Here is a 17,117-nt window from a genome sequence, read left to right on the forward strand (position 1 = left end):
TGGAACCAGGTAACTGCCCATAAGAGCATCTTCTGAATACACCAACTATTACAAACCCTCACAGTTAAAGCAGGCTTGGGGAAAAATCCACACATGCCTTTTTGTACTCATTTTAAGAGTATTTCAATTAAATAATAGTCTCACTGTACTACAAAGAACGCATAATGAACAAAGGTGCAATTATAGAGGCCACACACTTTTCGAAAACTGTATGTCAGTAAAACAGCAGTTAGTAATGATCTTCCTCAACTGTATGAAAGACGTTGAATCAGAAGAATGCTGATTTCTGTAAAGTATGCCTGCTCAATGACCACAAAAATATACCCTCTTTCCCACAGCTAACTAGAAAGGACAATGCACATTAAGGCAAGGACTACTGACCATTAGTTATTGACTTCAAAAGGTCAACTCCTCCAATGAAAGCTCAATGATTTTTCTAAAATGATGGACAGAAACCATGTCCCTTGTCCAAAAACTGTCCACTACTAACACCCAAGCAACCAAGCATTCTTAGATTGTTCCATATATGAGGGAAGATAAGCATTTTTCAGCTTAAGGTGGTCAGGCAGGCTAGACAGTTGTTATTTTAAAAAGCAGAAAATATTAAAGAAAATTAATTAGTAACAAAAGTCAACTGTAAACAATTAAGGACTCCACAGAAACTCTAGCTAATGAAAGATGTTTCCTTCTTTATTACTGTGTAATACTTCACAGAAACATGGTATTTACAAATATACACATATAGACTGCTGATCATAAAATGTTACTGAAGAATTAGTCAAAAAAATCAATTTACAAAACCCAGAAACTTTCCAAAGATATTCTGGCTGAAAAATTTAATGAAATTTCAAGGAGATGCTTCTGTACAGAAAGACAGGGTTTAGCTCCTCAAGGTCTGGTAACATTAGACGAGTTGTGAACCAAGTGAGCTAAGCTCAGCTGTACATTTGAGATGAGGCAGTTTGTTTTGTTTTTTTTAATATTGTTCTTTTTCACACAATTTCTTGATGGTCAGTTCAACAGGTCTCAGGAGGCACTAGTTTGGATGTTTTTGGAAGCTGCAAGCATTGCTCTCACTTTGGCCATAAGGTCCTGTAGAAAATAAAAGGACAATGATCAGACATGTCTGGGCTTTGACCAGAGCTAAAGTATGCGATTACAAAAACCTGCATGAAAGGGTTAGCTTATGCTCCAGTCACATAGAATAGATTCACAATCATCAGATATGAAAAGTCCCTGGACTAAATGAATGAAATAATTTGGAGAAAGTTCCTATGACAGCAACTGAAGTCTGTTTTTACTACAATGCTACAAAGTGCTCCGCATAAATGTTTAGAGCAATTTCTATATAACGAAACACAGAAATCATGTCAACTCAAATGGAAATAAATAACTGTTATCTTCACAAAAACTGTAATGAACACACAACTACTAACCACTGAAGGTTCACAAAAAAAAGAAAGAGGAAAAAAGAGAGAGAGCACTAACAATTACTCTGTAACAGAAAGGATTTTTTGTTTGCTTTGTAAACCTGAACCAAAAATTTACATAGCAGAGCTATTTTCACATATGACAAGAGCGGCTGAAACATTAAGGCTGTTGTGAAACCAAACAGCAACTCAGTCTTGCCGAAGTATCCAGTGGGAACAGCGTTACAAAAAGGAAATGAAATCTCATATAAACAGCATCAAGTAAGTGGATTGCAAAAAATGTTCACAAAAATAAGAAGCGTGTTATCAGTAATGAGTTAAAGTTACTTAAAACATTTCTTCACAAATTCTTAGTTCTTTTAAAGCATTTTTCATCTGAAGCTCTCAAAATACTTCACAGGGGAATTCAGCATCATTATGCCACTTTACAGATGGAAGGATTTGAATGAGAAAAGATACTGAATTAGTCAGGGTCAGCCAGCACACTGGCAGCAAAATGATCTTACTAATAATTAGGCAAATTAAATTTCTTTGGCCTCTTACAAAAAAGCTGAACTAATCTATGTTGGGAAATACCTTGCAGATTCATAACAGTTTCATTCCTCTTTTTTATTTTTTGCAAACAGTAACTAAGAACTGTTATTTTAATACAGCAATCTTTCCTCCTCTTACAGCTGCACTTCAAGCAAGCAGACTAATATCGAACTAGCAAATGCTATGCCATAAGCAATATTTAACCCAAGAAACAATTACCTTTGTCTGAAAGGTATTGTGTTTTTTAAAGGGTGGGATTTTTGCTCTACTTTGAAGACCAGGATGTAGTTCATATCTCATTTCTCATACCAGGTATTTGCATGTATTGTTTGGTAACCTAACAAGTGCTATGATGTTAGTACTCCACTTTCTTTCTCTGGTGTCTATACTTGCTATTTTCTATTTTCCTGAATATTCTTGTTTTGGATTTCTCATTGAAAATGGATCAAATATGGTATGTAAGGTACTAATCTACTAGACTTAATTCCCAACTACAACTAAGTCCCCAGCAAAACTAAATCTTTGAACAATATTAATTTATTGAAAAAAATAGTCTATCCATTGAAAAAAATGAGAATATAAAAAAGCAACTCTGGTATTATATTGCAAAATTTCCAAAGCATGATTAAAAGCTTTCCTCCTCTAAACTTGGCCTATTCAATTGAAAAAAAAAAAAAGCGTGAAGACTCTAAAAGGATGAGTGAAATTAAAAATGTTAAAGAGTGATACCATGCAGTAGCTTTTCAAAAGGGAATGGAATTATTTTGACAGAGGTTAGGTATCTTAAAACTTAGGGAAGCTAAATGCATTTAGATTACTGCACAGCATATATCAGGCAGATACCTGATATGCCATGATTCACAGCAAACTTGAATATATCAACAAAATCATAACACCAATAGTTCAGAGACATAAACAGCAACAAGGGTAAGATAAGTGAGCTGAAGATACTGCTTAATGCAAAGCATGCACTTCAGTTTGCAAGAGGACATAGATTTCCTCTACTGCCAACCCCACAAACTTAACCTTTGCCAAGGTATTCCTCCTTCCTCCTTTCCTCCATCAAACTTGTTAAGAGCACTACACGGTAAGATAGGCTATGGGTAACTGGGGTATTGTAGCATAACGTGGACTTTCATATCTTAACAGTGGATATGTTACAGAACAGTGAGTTTAGCTCTGTCTTTAAAAGCTTGATTAAACTTGAAAGGACAGCAGCTAGAGAAACAACAAAATTGTTTTTCTCATAAGCAAACAGATTAAGAATGTCTCTACATCACAGGCAAAGCTCAGAATTGTATAAGGTAGTAAAACAATGTGATGGACACAGTTAATTAGAAAAAAAACAACAAACCAGACTCTGAATCTGTTTTATTTGTACCTGAGTAATTTTACTCTGCACTGAAGACACAATTGCTGAAGAGATTTGGCCATCTTTTTCCTGAGAAACTCCCCTGAAAAAATAAAATTATAATAAGAAATTTACAGTAAATGTTTTAAAAATGCATTTAACTCATCACCATGATTTTGGATTTCATTGTACAAGTCTCTCATATGTCAGTCAACACTTCTCTCATTCAACTAGAAGCCATGTTCAGTCACAGTCAGAAGAGTCACTTCTACAGCTGATGGAGAAATCAGGACAGCAGCCTAGGGATCTTTTAACACGACTGCTCTGTAGAAACAATTTAATTGTGAATCTTGCACACACAATTAAAACCACTATTAATAAAATTCTACTTCAGAGAGTACTCCTTTAGTGAGAGTTTCCAATTTCTAACTTAGAATTATGTTGCAGAATTTCCTGCACCATATTTACTATAAGAGTATAATAGAGATGTTTAATCCAGTAAGCAACAGAGATCAAATTTCTTCATCAGACTGATGCACACAGTGCTGTCCTCTTAGTGTCTTCTACTTTTAGTATGCCAACATGTCACACACACACAGAGCTCCTTACCCCACAAGTTAGGTCAAAAGATACGCTGGCAGTCAAGAGACATCAGCACTGCAGTATAATAATAAATAAGTGTATTACCTGGAGCGTTCCTGGCTGGATTCCCTGCTCTCCACAGGAGAGACACTAGTTGAATGTACAGAATTTTTGTGTGTGGATGGTTTGCCTGGTGACATGGATGGTGAAGGAGACCTAGCTTTGGACTTGGTACGTGATCTAGACCGCCTCTTCTTCTTCTTTTCATGGGGACTTCTGTGAGCAGAAAAGATTTTATTGAAGGATTATTTGGAGCAATATTACACTAGCTCAGCTGAAATTACTTTTCACACTTCTAAAAGTTTATACAGCCCTCTTCCACAGGATACTTCTCATGCATTCAGCAATCATTAGTCTTACACCGATACTGCACTTCTATGGCTGTGCAAAACACATTCTCAGCAGCTCTTTATGACATACTACATTAGGCAACTACTAGTACCCGAGGTTCTCACTTGGAATGCTGCTTCATGGGTACACAGAAATCACTGGCCAGTATTTGATCACTTGAAGGATATTAATGGAAAGTCTTTCATTGGAGATTTGCAGAATAGCTTTGCTAGAGGGAAGTTCCTTTCTAAACAACATCAGGCACTTAGAACATAATGAGAAACATTAAGAGTTTATATCCCTTACAATCTTCCTAGCTCATAAACGAGCAAACCATGGAATCATAGTTATGTGAAAGATCTACAGAGCAAAGCCATGGTTGGTTTTTTTTTTTTGCTTTTTACAAGAAACCACCCTTTTCCTTGTGATCCAATCTATACTGCAACAAACTGCAGGCTCCAAATTATAGAAAAAGCTCTTCTATGCCATTCAAACAAACCTAAACCTAGCAACATGTTTTAAGTGCAAATAATTTATGACTTGAAAATTAGATACACAAATATTTGTCACTATGAAAGCTGGAACAAAGGACTTCAGAGTACCTGACATGTTCATTATTGACAGAAGGGGAAAACAGAGGTAGCCTCCTCATATGCAATATTAAGCTCAAAGAGAATTAATTTAGTAATATACTAGAAACAGAACTATCAAGTCTTTATATATGATTGTGAATTTATGTCTGTATGATTTACATAACAGTATTGATATTACTGTTAATGCCTTAAGGGTTAGGCTATACCTCATTGTAGGCATCTCTCTCTAGCATGCACTGCTAGAAGTCTACTCAGAAGAACATTGTTGAAGCTTCTAGAACATCTTAAAACACTGTAAAACTTTGATCCATTTTTAAGTACCCCATCATTCATTCCTTTACTTTGATATTTTTTATTTTTTCTTTAGGAATGTGATACTTTAAAAGCAGCTATGCTATAACATATTAAATTCCCATATAAATACATACACCTCTGATGCTTAAGATTTATCATACAAATATCTGATTTTTATATGGAATTTAACATTCAGGACTGCAAAACCCCCTTAAACTTTTCTTGCATAAATTATCATTAAGTGTAGAAGAAAAACCCTGCAGCTCTACTAGTCTCTAACATTTTCATGACTATACAAAAAACATCAGCTACAAAGCTAGTTATTCCTTGACTAGCTAATTATGTACTGTAATTGCTCAGTTTCTTAAAACATCATTATAATCAAGCTGTGAACATATTTCATACTTCACTCTTGAAAATCTCAGCAAACATTCATCATGCAAAAAAGAACATTCTACCGTAAGCTTTTTCAGTGTTTTTCATCTCAGATTATGATGAACAAACATCGTAACAGCTGAACAAACGTGTCTATCAATTTTCTATTTTTCAAACATTCTATTTCTAGGCTTACTTTTTAATATTTTTCTAGGTACAAAAGCTAGCAGAGGGTGACAGAGCGCGGGAACAGGCTGCCCAGAGAGGTTGTGGAGTCACCTTCTCTAAAGATACTCAAAACCTGCCTGGACATAACTCTGTGCAACCTGATCTGGGAGAACCTGCTTTAGCAGGGGGTGGAACCAGATCATCTCCAGAGGCCCCTTCTGACCCTGACCATTCTGTGATCCTGTGATACTCTCTGCAGAAAGTAATTCACTGTAGTCAGATTAAAATGCTAATTTACATTAGACTTCTTTTTAAAGTGACTATGATGGACTGAGATACAGGATAAGCAGAAGAAAAAACAACTGTTGTATTTATTCTGAAGTACACCTCATTGTACAAGCAGTGAGCCAGCAATTCCCAGACAAGACAAAGTAAAACACAGCTTCCTAGTTCCCACATATTTTCTTCTGGAAATATACTTAAAAATTTACAAGCAATGCCAGCTCTTCAGCATCACAACTGATCTCAGGTCAATGCCCTGAGAAAGTTTAAAATATTGCAGTACTTGTTAATTCTAATTTTCAGTCCTCTGAAAGTACTGGATTCTAAAGCTTGCCTACTTCTTAGTGTAACTATGGTTAAAAAACACCACTCAGCTGACTGCTGCCATGTAAGACTGAAACTTGCTCTCAGCCGTCAGGCAAAATATACATTACTCGTTCATAGACCCAAGTATGCTAATCAGCTTTTAACAGCCCTTAAACCCAAATGTTGCTTCCATTACACCACTGCGAAGAATCCACTCCATAACTGATGATGAAAACTGGTCTACCACAGCATCTACACCCTTACTTGAAAATTTAACATGTCAGTCCTAACAGGGCTGAAACAGTAGGCCTTTGCAATCAGAACTGCAAAATATCCTTATCTATGTTTAACTACAACATTCTTTCTTCTGACTACATTTTTTGCACTTACTGCCAGCCATATTTTATTGTGTAGTGTTCTATGTTCCTGTTTAAGGCCTAACAGTTTACAGTTTCCACCTATATACACAACACTGTCTAAAGAGGAATCTAGTTTGTTTCACAATCATCATCATAATTTCCCATGTGGAGTGGTGTAAGTCTAAAAATAATTCATAGCTTAACACACTGAGTGGTCAAGCAGCAGACACACCACATAGCACAGGGCCATGCAAAAAAATTTGCTTGTGTTTATAGGAAGAAAAACATTTATGAGCTTCCATATCTTTTCTGTTTAACCAAATCTGCATGTTGAATTCCACGGATGCCTCTGTTATCTCGAGTTGAATGCAAAAAGCTGAATCAGTTGAAGCACACACTGATGAAGTTCTCAATTACACATTAATTAATATAGAGGCTGTAAGAGATGGAAAGTTATCTTAAGAAACAACAGAAATTTTTTAATAATCATAAAGTTGAAAGCGATCTCTTTGCTTCTTATTCTACAAGAGATATGGAGAAACAGGTTAAAGACTAAATCTTCACTGATGAGCAGAAAAAATCTGTATGCTCAGTTTAGTAACTTCAATGTGTTGAGCTTTGTGCACACATACATACAAGCATGAAACATTTTCACTTCCTTGCATGTTGAAGACACAACACACCATAAAACATTAGAGACACTAAACATTTCAAAGCCTTCTGGGCACACACTTTGCAGATGTTTTACTTCTGCAATTGCTTAGCTGAAATAATGGTTGGTATCCCATTTTGATTATAATAGGTTCAGAGAGACTATATGCAAGGTGCTTTCAAAAAATGGCACCTCTTTATTCGCATTTCATATTCCACTCTACCAGTAAAATAACCGCTACATGTAAAGCACATGTAACATGCTACATGCTTTACATGTAGCAGTTATTTTACTGGAAACCAGAGTTTCCCATTACTTATGCAGTTATGCTGTGATGTCAAGCAATGCCAGTAGGAATAACATCAATACCACCATACGACCTCTGTGCCAAGGTCATACAGCTTGCACAAGCATTGCATGAAAAATGACCCCACAAGAAGGAAATATGAAAGTCTAAATAAAATCTGAACTCTCACAGCTAGGAGGTAGTAACATACTAACATTCACTGATTTGGTTGTACATTTAGCGTTCAAATGCACGGAAGAATGGGAGAAAAAGAACAATTGCTTCTATTATTATTTTTTTTTCTCCACAGTAGTATTTGTCTGTTAAAATAAAGCTCTGGAGCATAAAAAAATGTGAGTATACATCACATCAGGCAATGCTTGAAGTCTTGTACAATGCCAGGACATCACCTTCTCCAGGACCAGACATACTTACTTGGAACGTGGGCGTTTCCTACTATTTCCAGGACTATTACTAATGCGATAAGCTGTTGGAACACTTCTTTCATCTCTCCGCCTTTCTGGTGTGTGAGTCCTTCTCCTAGGTGACCTTGATCGTGACCTAAGCAGGAAAAAAAATCCAAAAGTTTGCTTTTTGTTACTTATTTCATTACTTTTAATTCAATGGAATTGTGCTGTCACCAAATGCAAATATAACACTGCTCAAATGTTTATTTTATAACAACATGGGGTATTTAGTCTCCAAGACTTGTCAGCTGCATACAAATTTCCTACCCATCCAAGACATTCAGGATGTAGTTATCCATTGCTTTTCACTCCCAATGGGGGAGGGGAGGGACGGGATGACAATTAATTTTTTGTTATTGTCTGCTAATGTCAACTTCTGTATTAGTAGGTGGCAAAGTTTTACTTCAGTCCAGTTACCTTTTGTGGCAACAGAGCTTATTAACATCAGTATGTAGAAGTCCAATTTGGCTTGAAGCCTGGAATTGTCAGGCCTGACCCTATCTTCTCAAATTAGTGGTATGTTTTTAGAACTGCTGCATAGATAGAGATAAGATACAAGTTTTTGTTTTCAGCCCATCTCCAACACTGACAAGTCCAGGAAATTTTGTCCCTGATGTCGCAGGATAATCCTAGCACAGCCAATATCTTCACCTATGCAAGTGACCAACAACCCACGATTGGTATTGTTTGGCACTAGCACTTTGACTTGAGGTATTTTTTCCTAGAAAAGTGAGACAGAGAAAAAGATCAAGAGGGGAAAAAAAGAAAGCATGCCCAGTTAAGATCAGAGATCAATTTAAAAGCTTAACTCTTTTTCTCTGTGATTTGGAATTAAGTGGATGTGCAAAACCTGAGTATTTTGTAACAACAAAATAAATGGAATGAGAAAACTCCTGAGACGTAGAGGGGAGGGGAGAAGAGAGAGAAGGGGGCAATTCAGGGACACAGTTTGGAAAAATGAAAGAAAAAAAACCCCCAATCCCTATATCCACTCAAAATTCCTGACAGTAAGTTAGTTTTGTTCTCAATAAAATATATAGTTCTACTAATTTTAATTCTATTTCCTTATTTATTTTAATGCCTTTCTTATTTATATACTGTATGTCATTCCATCTACACCAAACATTCATGTTCTTGAAAATACCTAATTTTCAGTGACTAAAAGACAAGTCATTTGCAAAATCACTGATCTTCTGTGGACTCACACCATATATATAATGTACACAAACACACACTCCTGAGCCATTTCTCTTAAACCTACAACAAAAGAGATCAACTGAAAATGAAAGAAGTAATCATAATGGCAGTTAAGTGTTGCAAATTATCTGGTTTGTCACTTAGAAATCTGATCTTTACCAGGCCATTCAGAAGGATTAAAAAAGGAAAAAAAAACAACAGATTATAAAGTTTGGGGTCAGTCAGACACCTTGACATTTTACCGATTTCCCTCAAAAGAGCTCCAGCAGTCAAATCTTTTCGTTGTCGAAGATGCCTGATAATTTTCCTGCTCTGTTGCTGCTCCCATTGATGAGCTGCTCAGACCCGGCTCCATGCTCAGTGTCCCTGTGGATGCTGTGAGTCTGTGATACGGAGGCACACACTTCACATTCAGAATAAAAGTCCTAGTTTTGGTATTAACTAGAATCCTGAAAAGGCTCAGTCCCTTAACCAAAAGCTGAACCTTAGTGAAACATGCCTATATGGACCAGCCTAAAAAAAGTCCAAACAATCAGAAAGAAAAAAAGCATTAGCTTCATTTTTATGAACTGACGTTTGTGGTTCTACAACATTCTTCCAATCACCAATTTCTAAGAACTTTGGCCGTTAGCTTCAAACAATTAAAACCAGCTTAATAGTTTTACTGCAATACATCAATTATTACTTTCATTAGACTGTTATTTCAAAAGGCACTCTATTCCTTTAAAGTCAGTATCACCCGTGTTTAGAAGGGCCCCCGAAGTTCAAAGGGTTACGAAGCTTGGCATATCTCACTGCAAAATAGGAATTAAAACTACGTGAGTTGCCTCAGCAATAAGAAAATCAGTTTGGAAGGAGAAAAAACACCCAAACAATTTATTATTATTTTTTTTTTTACAAAGAACAGCTACTTCCACATCTCTTAAATTCCTAACATTGAGGCAAAAAGTCTCACAAACACACACACAAGTGTACTCTATCCAAACTTACTGAAAAGTAACCTGTTGAAGTACACCACTACTAATAGTGGTTTACAACACATTAACTGAATAAATTATGTGGCTTATTACTACCCTATTACTAGATGGTATAAATATAAATCAATTGCTATCAAAGACAAGTTTAGACTTTCCATCTCTACTCTAGTTCAAAATGAGCATCCATATTTCATCTAACCAAACCACGAAATCATTCAGTAACGAGCGCATCTGCTTCCCTTCCTCTCCTCTCACATACACGCACAAACCACCCTCACAAATATATCATTAGCTTAGATCATGTACAACAAATATCTGTTGGTAGAAAACAGACATTCAGATCAACACTGTCATTATTTACACTTACTGCCAACCAGCTGTGAAACCTAACTTCTCAGCTAGAACCGCACACTGAAAACCCCAGTGACTGACAACCTACGCTCCTTTAAAGAGGGGCACTGTCAGGTACATTTCACATCATTTTTAATGGTGCTTTGAAGTTGATCAGAAAAAAAAAAAAAAAAAAAAAAAAAGATACTGATGCAGCATTTACTACAGATGACCAAAAGGTACCAAAGGCTGTTTTCCGAGACAGATTTAATGTAAAAGATGGGGCTAACTAAGTACTTATTTGGAAAGAACTAATTATCTTTTTGGGACTGACGGCTCCAAAGCAGTCCACATAGCAATACCTTACAGCACTTTTGGACATGGTTTACTGTTTCCATGACTTTTTTTAACTTTAATCTGTCATGTTAGTCTAGAATTAAAGCTGTAAGATACCAGGAGCTTTATGGAAGGAATTTTGGTACAGAAATTTTGTTCCAGAAAATAACATGCATTTATACAGAGAACCACTGTTAGCACACCACATGCCACAACTAAGCCAATACATCTGGGTTCATTATGTAGCTACAGTTTTTTAAAGTTGCTTCTGTAAAACAGGTTTGCTTGTGCTACCCAGAAAAATGAATATCCAGAACATGCTTTGAATCAACTTCACGTTATTCAAACAGAATTTTTCAAATTTAATACTGTTGAAGATGCCTTAGAAAATACAAAAAAATGCAACAGTACAAAAAATTGCATTTTACCACCAAAGACTATTTTTAAATTAAGCAGAGCCTCTAGACCTCTAACAATGCAAAAATAACTAATAAAGAAGTGATATTAAATGGTATAACAGCAAAGTATATTGTGAAGTTCACCTGTAGGATTTCTAAGAACAATATGCAAGGGGGTGTGTGTGTGTGTGTTAAGATGCACAAACCAAAAAGAGAGAGCTTAGAAAAGTACACTGAACATCAACTGGATAAAGAACAAAGTAAGTTACTGCAAATCTCTGTTTAACTTCACTTCCCACATCTCATTCCCTATTAATTTGCCACAATAAGTTATACGGTAAAGGTGATTTTTAATCTTACTTTTTGAAACAACTTATACAATTAAATAATAAATACTCAAAATTGAGTTTTTAAACAAAAGGTCAACCAATGCCTATATGGGAACCTCACAAAATCTAAGGCTTTAAGATTGTTCCCCCAAATGCAGGGTATGTGTTGAGTGCCATTATTAAAATTTAGAGATTAAAATTCATTATCATCTGAATGCAATATAGCGTAACGAAAAGTTACAAAATAAGCATGGCTCATCTTTTGGCTATCATAGTTAATTTAAATATAATAGTTCAAATAACTTCAAATCCAAAATCACTGTGCAGGTATGTCAAACGTAATAAGCTACTCTCTAAGAAAGTTATGAAACCTTGTTTCTTAAGAAAGAGAATTGTTTGTTATTCTAAATCATTTGATTAACAGCAACTAGAGCAGTAATTACTACAGAAAAGAAAAATTCCAGCTTTTTCCAGTCCACTCTTGAGGTAAAATAAAGCATCAATAGTCACTTTATATTGAGATTTGCAGGTTAGAATATGTTTTGAACAGAATAAAACAAGGCAACAAAATCTCAAACATGCAACATTAGACTGAGACACTCGAATAAAGCATAGTTACTCAAAAGGGATGTTCTACTATGATTCAGCATCGATGTCCACACAATAAAGGCTATCTCTAAGCACTACCCATTTAATATGAGACAAATGCATTAACTTCTACAGTTTACACTTATCCCAGGAGGGTATGACTCTTCACGTAACTATTCACCAGTAAGTTGTAACACCCAATATTGTGGGAATCTAGGAAAAAAATATTGTTCTAGGTGAAGCACTAGGAAAACTAAAGAGCGAAGAGATGTGAAACGTGCCATGTTTTGAATGAGATAAAACAATGCATGGAAATAATCTTCTCTGAATCAACTCTAAATAAATAAATAATAATAAACCCCCCCAGTCATATCTTCTAGCTAAGCAACAACATTTGCCTTTTTTGGCAATTACTCAGGTAAGGTATTGTTTTTGCCTAAACATTTGAGAAACAAAACACATCAGTATCTGACTGGGTTACGAATCAGCCTCCCACTCTTGATTACTCTATACATTTTCTGGTTTCAGGAGCAAAAGCTTTAATTTTGGAAATACAGCGAGTATGTTAAGGCACATCAAACACCTTCAATAAAGCAAACCTTCAATCATCACCATTTCTTGTACAATGTGAGACCATGTAGACCCCAATTAGAAAGGCAGGGCCAGAAAAGACTTTAAGAAATAAGACTATTCAATATTCTCCAAACCATAATTCTTGAGACAGAAATTCCCCACAATGGAGCCTTCACAAGCTGTATTAACTACCTTTACCACTGAGACACTATGAAAAGCTTTCTAGTCACTCTGTTACCAATTTAAATCCACTACTTATTGTCCAGACCCCAAGGACTGAAGATGAATGTTCTATTCCCTCTTTGTTTTGGTGTGAAGACTCATTTCATCTTCCCTCAGTCTTCTTAAGCAGTCATTCCAACTCTTTTTTTTTTTTTTTTTTTTTTTAATTCTCAAAAATTGTGATGATTCTCTCTGAACTTCCTCCAGCTGGTCTAATTCATTCTAAAGGATGCACAAAACGGGACACAGTACTCTAGGTGAGGCCCAACAGAACAACAGCTTCCAGATGAGGAGATATCTGATGCATCCTGCATAAGACTTGCTTGTCTTTACTGATTAAAGTAAAACAGCACAGTTTCTATATTATCAGATGCAGAAGAAAGGTATTCATTGCAGCTGAACTACAAGAGGTTCAGATTTAGCCATGTTCTTGTGGAATGCTACGGACAGGAAGGTACATTCAGATTTCTAACAGGTCTCCCACCTGACATAATTGTCAATAAAAGTATTTCATATGACCTGCAAAAAGCTCATATGGAATTGGCACCCACTCACCACTGATGATACTGCCTTAAGCTCCCAGAAACAATGGATTTCTGAATCCACTGAGGGGAGAGAGACCCTTCAGAGACCTTTGTTTAAACTAGTACTTGCAGAACAGAAAGACAGGCTGAATGGAAAGCTCCTTCCCATTCAGCTTTAACTTCTGTCAAGTTTTATAACGTGCGTAATGTTTTCAGTGCAAGATGTGGTGCAGTTTTTCTGAAACAATTGAGGCTCTGTGTGTCTGTTATTTGATTTGTGCCACGAGGTACACTGAAGATGGCACACAAAGATTAGCTTGAGTAGATGAGCTATTCTTTGTGTAATTTCTCTACCGGCTGAACTACAGCCACCAAAAAAACCCTTCAAACAACCAAAACATAGTAAGACTATCTGCTATGTAGACCATGGTGGAAGTATTCAAGCCTCTTTAAAGGACCAGATATCTTACCTCCCTAAAGACTTATCTCAGTATACATCAAACTGAACTTGCAGGTTCCCATTGATTTGGTTACTGTCCAATGCAAACTCAAGCAACATGCAGGATTATCCTTATCGTATAGAGTAGTATACCCAGGAATTGGTAAGGATCTTCTCAGATGATTCTTTGTCCTTTTCAAGGTATCACAGAAGATGACTTAATTTTTTTTTTAGCATGAGTATAAAGTTTTCTCCTTGGTTTTACCACATGTCAGCCAAATCATGGATAAATATTTGCAGCATAGCTTGGATGAAGCGATGTGGGAGGTTCAAGTGAAGATATGGCTCAACAAGGAGTTGAAAAGATCAGTAATTCACCAGTGGAGACTTGTCCCCAAGATATCCTTAACTTTGAGAAGACTTAGGTTTTGAGAAGATTTGCATTCACTTCTTAAACAAGGACAGCTTCATTCAACACCAAACCCTTTACACGCTGGTAAGCACAGAAAAGGACTGGCACACAGTATTTTGGAGTGTGCCTTATAACATAGAGCATCATGACCACCTACTGTCAAAGGCAGTCAAATAATCAGCATGTCAAACCGACCGTTTCAGGCCAAGTTACGTTGATCTAATTCCTTGCATCTCTAAATAGCAGAGAAGTCTACAGCGAAGTACTGTATTTAACCTTAAAAATACAGTACAAAATAAAAAGTTGCAACATGTTAACACTTCCTCATATTAGTGTAGTTAAGACACTCTGTTACACAAAAAAAATGCACATGGAAAATACAAGACGAGAAGTTCTGTCACACCGCTGTCAAGGGCTAGAAGGTGTTTTCCAGGAAGAAGCATATGTCACAGGCAAGGCCACAAAGATAAAGGATTATATAATTTTGCATGCATCACATATATAACTGTAGTAGTATTTATATGCACCATCTGTTTGAACTATGAGTTACTTAAACACTGTTTGGTAGCATGATCCAGGGAACGTAACTTCAAGAATAAACCCTTCCTACTGACCACAGTAACTGCTGTATGGCGAGGCGTTCAGATACGACAAATTTGTAGAAGGTGCCTAGATTTAAATGTTTTAGATATAATTAACAGCATTAATATAACACAATATAGATAATCTTATAGCTGGATAATTGAGATAGTGAATTTAATCTCATTAATGATTAAATACAGAGTTAACTGCACTGGGCTACATTATTGCATGGTCTCCCTTCCTCATCAACTCTCTTTTCACCCTTCTTGGATTCCTGTCATATCTCTCCTGCCATTTATATTTATCCATCATATTTTTTCACACACCACCTAACTGCTTGCTTTCCTTCTGAGCTTTGCTATTCAACCACCTGGTTCTCTACCTCTCTTTCGTATCTTAATATTATCCGGTTACTTTACTCCAGCAACAGAACAGCCACAGGCTTATTTGTAAGTTTTCTTCCTGCTAGAATCACATTCCTACAGATTATTGTCAGGTATTTCACAGACCAGAGTGAAAAAGCATTTACTGGTACAAATTTTGCACTATGCAATAAGAAATTAAAGACTCATTATTTCATTAAAACTCTTTTCTAAGACCCTCCACATCTTCTGATATTTACTGTCCTCAGGGTGACTGTAGCCTTTGTAATGGGTATGAAGATGTTTATATAATGGAAGAAGTGCAAAAATGTTTTAAGTGTTAGCCCACACAGAATTCTAAAGCCTATGTTTGGTTTCCAAACCCACCTTGAATGCCTGACAGTTCTATAGGCAGTGGGAAGTGAGTGCTTTGCTTTTGAATGTGATCTAGATCTGGATTTAGATGATGAATGGTACTTGAATGGTGATCGAGATCGTGTCCGAGATCTTTTCTTGTGCTTTTTTCTTTTCTTTTCCTTTTCTTCATCCCTAGGAGGATCTTTGCTTTTGCTTGAAGGCCTTTCTGCTTGTTTAACTTCTAAGGTGGGTAAAGCTCTGACTGCAGTCACAGGACATGGTGTACTATTGACACCCTGAAATCAAAGGTAGACAAAGATCAGTGTTAAGTTTTCAAAGCTTCATGCAAATTTTTAATTTGCGAAAACCCTGTAAGTATGGACAACACATAAGCATCTCCAGTCCTTTATACTAAACAGAGAGCTACATCTACTCCTCTGCATGCCACATACATGCAAATTTTACAGAGAAACTTAAGATATCCTGCATGGTAGTCTTGCCAATATACAATACAGGGTTTTTTTTGCAGAAATGCCGATTAATAAGTACAACAGCAAGGAAAATAACAACTAACAATCACCTTGCATCGTTTGACTCATGAAAGTATGTGAGAAATACATCGATCTTAAGAAAGTAGTTATTTAATCAGTAACAATCTAACCACCCACGAATGCTTTAAAAACTTGAAGTGCTGCATCAGCATTATGTAAAGCGTGCATAAGTAGGTCTGACATCTTCAAGAACATGTGTCTAGTAGTATTTAATGAAGGTATACAGTTCCCCAAAGATATACATGCAAGTTGGGATATGCATGCTAAGACTGTCAGCTTAACTAGGACATAGTTCTGAAGTTTTCAGAACTTTTTTCCAGTTTTTAGAAGAAAAGTGCTCTAAAAAAAAAAAAAAAGGTACTATCAGGTATCTTTTCATCTATTTATCCCTTTTATTTAAAAAAGGATAAATCTGGAAACATGATCAGGAACTACTGACATCCAAAGTTAAGTTCTAGTGTCACTTTCATCCCTGAATTGAGCTGTTTAATTTACAACCCCAAGGAAAACAACAAGATGAATTAGTGCCGACAAAAATTATTTCTGTACTTTGCAAAATAAGTGTTTTGCATTGACAGGGTTAGGAAGATCACAAATATTATTAATTTCAAAGACAGAACAGGTCCATGCACAGTTTATGTTCAGTGAGTAATTCTGGCTGCAGTTGGTTAAGCAAAACATAGCATACTCCACGAAATTTTCAAATTATCAGCTTGCACCTGAGAGAATTCTGCTCAATGCCTTGTTGAAAACAATTCAAGTCAGGCACTCTAGATATACTCCTGATTTCAAAGCCTGTCATTCCCCCAGCTGCCATTTCAAGGCAACTGGAGAAATCAGTTTCCCTCTGTCATAATTTCTGCTCCACCTG

The 17,117-nt window shown here is 36.2% G+C and overlaps 1 protein-coding gene across 5 annotated transcripts in view; it reads right to left on the reverse strand.

Annotated features, from left to right (window-relative positions):
* Nucleotides 1-669: 669 nt before the first annotated feature.
* Nucleotides 670-17,117, reverse strand: part of SFSWAP (splicing factor SWAP) — a 49,372-nt gene continuing 32,924 nt past the window's right edge. For 3 of the 5 annotated variants that reach the window (XM_056326941.1, XM_056326943.1, XM_056326948.1), the window contains exons 14-19: nucleotides 15,726-15,991; nucleotides 9,509-9,649; nucleotides 8,038-8,163; nucleotides 4,003-4,173; nucleotides 3,346-3,418; nucleotides 670-1,092 (exon numbers count right to left, since the gene is read on the reverse strand). In XM_056326941.1, the coding sequence (XP_056182916.1) occupies nucleotides 1,027-1,092; nucleotides 3,346-3,418; nucleotides 4,003-4,173; nucleotides 8,038-8,163; nucleotides 9,509-9,649; nucleotides 15,726-15,991 (843 nt within the window). In that variant the 3' untranslated portion in view covers nucleotides 670-1,026. Of the gene's footprint in view, nucleotides 1,093-3,345; nucleotides 3,419-4,002; nucleotides 4,174-8,037; nucleotides 8,164-9,495; nucleotides 9,650-15,725; nucleotides 15,992-17,117 lie in introns of those variants that run through there. The other 2 variants (XM_056326942.1, XM_056326953.1) reach the window with 2 other exon arrangements.

Source organism: Falco biarmicus, chromosome 1 (assembly GCF_023638135.1).
Source record: "Falco biarmicus isolate bFalBia1 chromosome 1, bFalBia1.pri, whole genome shotgun sequence".
NCBI classification, from domain to species: domain Eukaryota; kingdom Metazoa; phylum Chordata; class Aves; order Falconiformes; family Falconidae; genus Falco; species Falco biarmicus.